The following is a 7683-nucleotide window of genomic DNA, read 5'->3' as shown; positions in this document are numbered from 1 at the left end:
CCTGCTCTAGATGAATTAGTAGTGCCTTCCATGACATATCCCCTAATTTTCTTGCTGATTTTGGGCACCCTAGATGTTGCAAATATTTTTCTACCTGCACTGACTTTACAGATTATTCCTTTTCCTCCTCTGAAGAAGCTTGGAAGTCTTCAAAGTTTCCACACACACACACACACACACACACACAGAAATTACTATTTTTTGGGGGGGAGGTCTGCTTGAAAGGAAAGCACTCTCTTACCTGCCCAGTGAGATTTCCCCTGAGCTTCAGGTCATCTTGCACGAACATGGCAGTAACCCTCTTTTTTCTCTTTTCTTAGAAGTCTCCATGAACCTATTCCTTGGAAACTCTTCCTTTTTCTTAATTAAACTTCCCTATCTTGTCCTACTCCACTGACTAATGATGTAATTGATGGCTAACATTTGAGATTAATTAACTTTGATGAGCTTTGTTTTTCTTTTCTATTCTTTTCAGCCATTATTTCAGTTCATCCCCACTGCAACTCCCCAACCCCTTCCCTTTGAATCTTGTGGTCTTGAGAGCTAGTCTTTGTCATATGTCTTGTTGTGCTGAAGGTTTGTGAGATGATTCTGTGTAATTCAGTAATAATAATTAATTTGTACTATTATTAATTTGTACTAATTATATCAGTAATGATACCAACAATGCTGACTGCCATTTATTGAACTTCTTTATGTGGCTGAGAGCTATGCTAAGGATTCCAGGTGTATTGTCTTATTTCATTTTCACAAAACCCCATTACATATTCATTTATTTACTAAAAATTTGTTTTGAACACTTGCCATATACTGGATACTGTGTTAGGTGCTAGGGTTACAGTGATAAACAAAACAGTCTCTGTTCCTGAAGAGCTTAGGGTATAGTGGGAGAAATAGATGTTAACAAAGTAAAAATAACTGTTTAATGATGCGATAAGTGACATAGAAGGTGTAACAGAATAATAAGATCTATTTTATTTTACTTTATTTTGTTTAGTTTTATTTATTTCTTTTGAGACAGAGTCTTGCTCTGTCACCTAGAGTGGAGTACATTGGCACTATTTCGGCTCACTGGAACCTCCACCTCCCGGGTTCAAGTGATTCTCCTGCCTCAGTCTCTCAAGTAGCTGGGATTTTAGGGGTGCACCATCACACCTGGCTAACTTTTTTGTATTTTTTAGTAAAGACAGGGTTTCACCAAGTTGGCCAGGCTGGTCTTGAACTCCTGACCTCAAGTGATCTCCCCACCTTGGCCTCCCAAAGTACTGGGATTACAGGCATGAGCCACCACACCCAGCCTAGAAGATTCATTTTAGATACAGTGGTCTGGGAAGGTTTCTCTTAGGAGGTGACATATTTAAATTAAGGCATAAAGAATAGGAGGACCCCAGCAGGCAGAGGAAAGGCCTGCAGGAATATGTAAATAATTAACATAAAGAACTTTTCCTTTAATAGAGAAACTGAAAGAAGATCAGGGAGGTTACATAGAGAGTGTCAGAAGGGTAAAGCTAGCTGAGGCTGGAGGTGGGCCAGACCATCCAGGGCCGTGGAAAATATATTTCTTTCGTGTGCATTGGGAAGCCTTCAGGGTTTTAAGCAGGCAACTGAAGGATCCAATTTATATTAAAAACATTACTCTGGCAGTCTTGTGGAGAGGAGGTTAGAGAGGGACAAGAACAAAAGTGGGGAGAACTGTTCTGAGGTTAAGGTAGGATTCAGGTTAGAGGTGGTGATGGTGGGATACAGGATGGTGGTCAAGGAGTTGGGGGAGCAGTGGAAGGTCCAAGAAATATTTCTAAGGTGGAGTCCAAAGGGCGTGGTGACAAAGACACTGGAGTCCAGGGATGACTTAGATTCTTGGCTCAAACAATGGAACTGATGTGATACCATCCTCTTCCTTTTTCAGTCTGGGAGACCAAGGCTCCAAGAGGTTAGGCAATATGTCCCAGGAGATGTGTCTAATAAACACTGTACAAGTTGAGCATCCCAAATCCAAAAATCCAATATCCAAAATGCTCCAAAATCTGAGATTTTGAGCACCACATTGACATGAATGAAACTCAAGGGAAATACTCATTGGAGCATTTTGAATTTTGGATTTTTGGATCTGGGATACTCAACCAGTAAATATAATGCAAATATTCCAAAATCTGAAAAAAATTTGAAATCTGAAACATTTCTAGTCCCAAGCATTTCAGACAAGGGATGCTCAACTTGTATCAGGATATGAGCAGGGCCCATCCAACTCCAGAGAGTACACATATAACCAACACACTGTATTATTTCTCAACAAGTCAATCCTGCTGCTTTCTAAAGGGAGAGAAATGGTTGTCTTCTGGATTATAAACTCTCTGTCAACCACAATTCCATTTGCTTAGTTATCAAAGAGAGAGTCAATGTGCTGGTATGTTATCTTTAACATGTTTTGGCCTGAAGTGGATTGGAAAATATTATTTGAATCACATGCTGGAAATGATGTTATCCTTAGGTGTTTGACCCAGGTGAGCAGTTTTAAATCTGAAGGACAGGAGATGATAATCCTATCCTAGATATTCAAATTCCTTTGCCAGGAACAATAGGAACCAAGCTTCCTGCTCTTCGTTCTCTCTCATGGGATCAGAAGATGTGTCATTCCTGAATTCCTTTGAGGCCTTTCAGCAACTTACATGACATTGTCAAGGGCAGTTGCCCTGGAAAAAGTGGGTTTACTCTGTGGGAAAAAGAGGAATATGAAGTAGGTTAATTGGAACTGGAACCTCAGCCCACCCCTCATAACTACAGAGGAGGATTGGAGACTACTGACAGGCAGATAGTAGAGATACTGACAGCACAGGGCAGGACTAAATTAAAAAATATGTAATTTGAAAACTCGGTTATGCATGGTGACCCTAACACTAAATCACTTGTTGGATATGTTCTGGTGATGTCGCAAGACCTTCCGTATGCTGCTGGTGTTTGTGCATCTGTAAGATGACCCTTTTATTTTTACTTTATTTGCAAAATCATAGGTCTGTGGAGAGAGGCAAGAATATAAAAACGTGGAGCAATCATGAGTTTACCTCTTTGGAATGATTAATTGTGGAGTAAATTGTGACAGTAGCATTTTTTATAGGTGTTGAAATTTCCGTTTCCTGTAAAAAGAATCATACCAGTTTGACTTATACCGAGACAAAGAGATTAATGCATAGATATATATAGATATATTCTTAGGAAAGACTGTGTGACAAAAAAGAGAATATGTCAAAGTTCTTCCAGAGGAAGGCCGGGGAATGTTTAGTGGAAGACCAAGCACCACTAGCTAACAAATCTGTGAGGGTTTAGTGGCATTTCCTGAGCCCCAAACAGAAGAGCAACATGGCAGCAAACCAGTGGGCTCAAGAGCCAGAGAAAGACAGCCTTGCTGTATGAAGGGAAGGAAGTATTCTTGTCCTTTGTCCACCTCTACTTTCCTTCCTCCATTTTTTAAGAAAGAACTTATATACCAGATAGTTATATTATACGTTTTGTCTCAAATTTTTACTAGTTATGACTGAAACTGCCCATTCTGCCTGCTCCATCTTTTGCTATAATTCTAACTGCCTGGTCATCATGTCATTGGGGTCTCCTCAAGCATGGGGAATGGGTAGAATAGGAACACTTGGCCTTAAGAACGACTCTGCGTGGAATGCACATTACAGAAATAATAGCAGAAGTCCCTACGCCCCTCAAAGAATCTACTCAAAGATTTTGACACTTTAAATTAAAGAAGTATTTAGAGAATTATCAAGACCTCAACTGGTCACAATCGTTCATGCCCGTAATCCCAACACTTTGGGAGGATGAGGCAGGCAGATTACTTGAGTGCAGAAGTTTGAGACTAGCCTGGGCAACATGGCGAAACCCTGTCTCTACAAAAAGTAGAAAATTTGTCCTGATGTGATGGTGCGCACCTGTAGTCTCAGCTACTTAGGAGGCCGAGGAAAAAGGATCACCTGAGCCTGAGGAGGTTAAGGATGCAGTGAGCTGTGATTGCGCCACTGCACTCTCCAAAGCGCATTTTTTTTTTCCTTTTTGCTAAACAGAAAGCTAACACATTTGTGGGAAATTAGTGTTTTGGTTTGTCAGAGTGTGAGTTAACTTGTCTTCAAGAGGAATTTGCAAAGGCAATAGAAATGTCTGAGCAAGTGAGAGTACCCCTTCTTGCTCCCTGTCATCAAGGAGCATACTTTGCAAATATGGGTGAAGGGAATCCAAGATTTCTAGATAGATCATTGCTTACATCATTTGGAAAATGCAAGCTTTCCTGGCTTATTTTTCAGAAGACATGAAAACTGGCCTCTCAAAAGGTATAGTATTATTTAGAGACGTGCCACCTGCAGGTCCTTTATTTAGGGGTGGTGGGGAGCTGCGGATGCATGACAGATGAGTTGCTGATGCTTGACCAAGGCCATCCTGTTATGTTGTAGATGAGAGGGGAGGAGTGAAACATTACTCATGGTTTAGTGGCCTCTACTGTGCCCCCTTCCCCTCTTGAGAGACTATTTCTGAGCTCCCCTAAGACCCCTACATCCACAGTGAGAAGTCAGTCCCCTGCTATGGAACTATGTCCATAGGAAACTTTCAAACTTAGTGGAACTCTGACCCATTCAGCAAGTATTTACTGATCATTAGGCTAGGATACAGGGCAAGAGAGAGGAAGACATAATTTGTACTTTCAGTCAGCTTGTAATTAAGCTGAAGGGACAAAACTTACTGATGTATCAAGCAGTTGGAGAACGGTGTAAAGCAGGGTATGAATAACCATGCCCTTAAGGGTGAGAACGGCAGACACCAGAGTGGTCTAGCACATAACTTTGCTGCCCCTGTTGCTGTGGCTGTCTTCTCCTCCCCTCAATGGTCATTTGATCAGTCAGATGGTTATGGTGACAAGTTTGTGAACAATGGCTGTAAAACTGACAACACAATGGCATATAAAGCTGAAAGGACTCACCCTGTTTGAATGAGTGACTGAAGCATACACAGTGTTGTTCACTGGAGAGACTGAAACATACTCTATGTTCCCCGCAGACTCTGCTGTTAACATAGGAAGGCACAGTCAATGGCAGAAGGACTCTGGGACTGCTCTCCCAGGACCTCGCCCTCCCCAGTGCCCACTGTGTCCCCAGATAGGCAGGTGTTTGAAGCACCTGCTTTCCTGAGGGATCACTCATTCTTGACAGTCTTTGCAGTTCTGGGTGAACCTTCTCAGTCATGTGGTCTATTTCTGACCACATCTCTTGGGGTAGGAGGTGGTGTTGAGGTCCCCTAAAGCTTCAGAGTCTCCCTCAGGCTTCACATGTGGGTCAGGAAGCTCCTGGGACCAAATAGCACTGCCTATGGAAGGGCTAAAGACACCTTGTTGGCAAACATAACAAGCCAGTTATTTCACATAGAGGATATTATTAAGCTTTTCAGAGGTCCCTATAGTGGATTTGATTATTTTGGAGATGAGGAACTGGAGGCTCAGAAAGCTTAACTGACTTGTGCAAAGCCATACAGGCAGTGATGAAACAGGAACTCAAATTCATGTCTTCTGACTTCAGACCTTATGCCTTTTCCTCTACAAGCGATGTCATGCATCACTCATGCGTGAAATGAGACCCAAAGCCAATCTGAGTCCAGAGCCTGTGTTTGTGTTTCTATATCATGTTTTCTCTTTCCACTGTGTCTATCCATTGCCAAAACCCTGGCTCAACAGTAATGATGCAGTCAGACAGTTTGGTTTTGTGCCTTGGATGCTTTAATCCTGCCTGTGCCCTGGACTTGCTGGGTGACGAGGGATGATCCCTTTCACTGGGACTTAGTGTCTCTATCAGCAGGGTGGTGAATGAACCTGATATCACCAAGAGAAACTGTGTGAGTGACTGGTTCACATGCCTGTGCCTGTGAACCATGTAGGACCCATGATCACAGGTCATCTCCCCTCACACCGTGTGGTCTGAGTAATGACATACTGACTCCTTCCTCTGTCATTATCCAGCCCTCTGCCATCCCCCTTTCTCTTCCATTTGGCTCTTCCCATCTGCTTTATGATGGAGAGTTAAGAGTCTGAATGCTCACCAGGGCCCTGTGTTCGCTGAGTAGACAAAGGTAGAGAATCTGAAAAATAAAACCAGAAAATTTAAATGTGTGAAAGCAGTGGGAGAGGCATTTCACCCCCCAACCCCATGAGTGTTGGGATGTGGTGGGAGGGGACCCAAAAGGAAGGGCAAGCAGCCCTGAGACAGGGTCCTACTTTTCCCTGTAGGATATTTCTCTGAGGATATTAGCAGGTGCAAGATCACACCCCAGGATCATCTCAGTGGACTAGATGAGCCAGGGTTTGCAGCCTCCCTCCCTCCTCCTGTCCTCCACAAGAGATCCTTGGGAATCAGAGGCCCCAAACTCTCAATCCCTGAAACCCTGGATAGGAGACAAGTAGGAAGAAAGGAAACCTGCCTCTTCTTTTCCTCAAAACAAGTAACAGCACTATGATGAAACCGGTGACTATGCATGTCCCAAAAACCACAAACAGAATCATTTTGGTATCTATATATTGAATTTTAACATCTGAAAAGAGAAAAAAGAAATGACATTTGAGACACATCAAGTGAGGCCCACTGTTCTTGGAGCCTTCATGGAGCGTCTTCTAGGCCATATTTGGGGGCTAGGTAGGTTTATTTATACCCAGAGGCTTTGGGGTGACAGTCCTATGTGGCAGGCAGGGGAGGGTGGGGCCCAGTGGAGTGGTGGGGAGAAAGCAATCGTACCTTCCAAGGCCTTTGCTTTTGGGTTCTGAGTGGGTTGGAGGAGGGGTTGGGGAATGGAGAGGAAGGAAGGAGAATCTGCTGGGAGTACTGAGAGATGCAGAGCTCCAGAGGGCATCTGTCCCCTCCCAGCAGCATTTTCTGCCTCCCACTGGGCCACTGTTTTGGAAATTATGTAGGATGTGAGGACGCGTTACACCCCACAGCTGCTCAAGGCTCTCAGACCTGAGGCAAGCTGTTACCTCCGCAAAGCTTCTGGGCAGAGACAGAGAAGGATAAATTGCTGACAGCATTCTCTGCTATGCAGGTGTAGTCCTGTTCACTGGAAATCCTGGGGTCCCAGGAGGTAGTGATGTTTGGCTCACTTGAAAGTGTGCTTCCCAAGGCCTCCCATCTGAATGAGACATTGTCATCTGCATCCTCCACAGAGCAAGTCAGATGGATCTCACAGGTCCTATTCTGAAATAGCTGACTGTAATTGTTAACTTGTATGTTCCTCAGTTGTCCTGTTTGCAGAAAAATAAGATCCAGATTAAGGACAAATGTCTTGGCTCAGCCCCCTGTGAAAAATATCCTTCACCTCAATGTTTTGTATTTCACCTTTGCTGTATATTATGGTCTGTAAACTCTGTAAAGGACTCTGCTTTTATTGCCCAATTGATGGTAGCAAGGTCTGGGATGACCAAATGATGTGGGACATCAGTATGGGACAGGATAGCCAGCAGAAGAAGTGGGAAGGGAGAGACTGAGGTTTCCATCAACTAGTTGGATAGTTTTGGGGTGGTCATTTTATATTTCTGGGCTCCAGTTTATCCCTGGGGTCCCTTCTAGTACTTGCACTCTGCCCCTGTGTAAAGACAATTTGGAGACCAAGCCGAGAATTCTGAGGGCACCTCAGTGAGGTCAGAAGCCAAAAGAC

At 43.5% G+C, this 7683-nt stretch overlaps 1 protein-coding gene across 13 annotated transcripts in view; it reads right to left on the bottom strand.

Annotated features, from left to right (window-relative positions):
- Positions 1–364: 364 nt before the first annotated feature.
- The window catches only part of SLAMF6 (SLAM family member 6), a 40012-nt gene continuing 32693 nt past the window's right edge, over positions 365–7683 (bottom strand). For 4 of the 13 annotated variants that reach the window (XM_033197435.1, XM_033197441.1, XM_033197444.1 and 1 more), the window contains 6 exons: positions 7007–7270; positions 6457–6567; positions 6079–6117; positions 4970–5052; positions 3060–3131; positions 365–2710 (listed from right to left, as the gene is read on the bottom strand). In XM_033197435.1, the coding sequence (XP_033053326.1) occupies positions 2663–2710; positions 3060–3131; positions 4970–5052; positions 6079–6117; positions 6457–6567; positions 7007–7270 (617 nt within the window). In that variant the 3' untranslated portion in view covers positions 365–2662. Of the gene's footprint in view, positions 2711–3059; positions 3132–4969; positions 5053–5179; positions 5374–6078; positions 6118–6456; positions 6568–7006; positions 7271–7683 lie in introns of those variants that run through there. The other 9 variants (XM_033197436.1, XM_033197449.1, XM_033197440.1 and 6 more) reach the window with 8 other exon arrangements.

The sequence above is a fragment of the Trachypithecus francoisi genome, unplaced genomic scaffold (genome assembly GCF_009764315.1).
Source record: "Trachypithecus francoisi isolate TF-2019V2 unplaced genomic scaffold, Tfra_2.0 Lachesis_group5, whole genome shotgun sequence".
Taxonomy (NCBI): domain Eukaryota; kingdom Metazoa; phylum Chordata; class Mammalia; order Primates; family Cercopithecidae; genus Trachypithecus; species Trachypithecus francoisi.
This window is presented reverse-complemented; position numbering and strand designations above follow the sequence as displayed.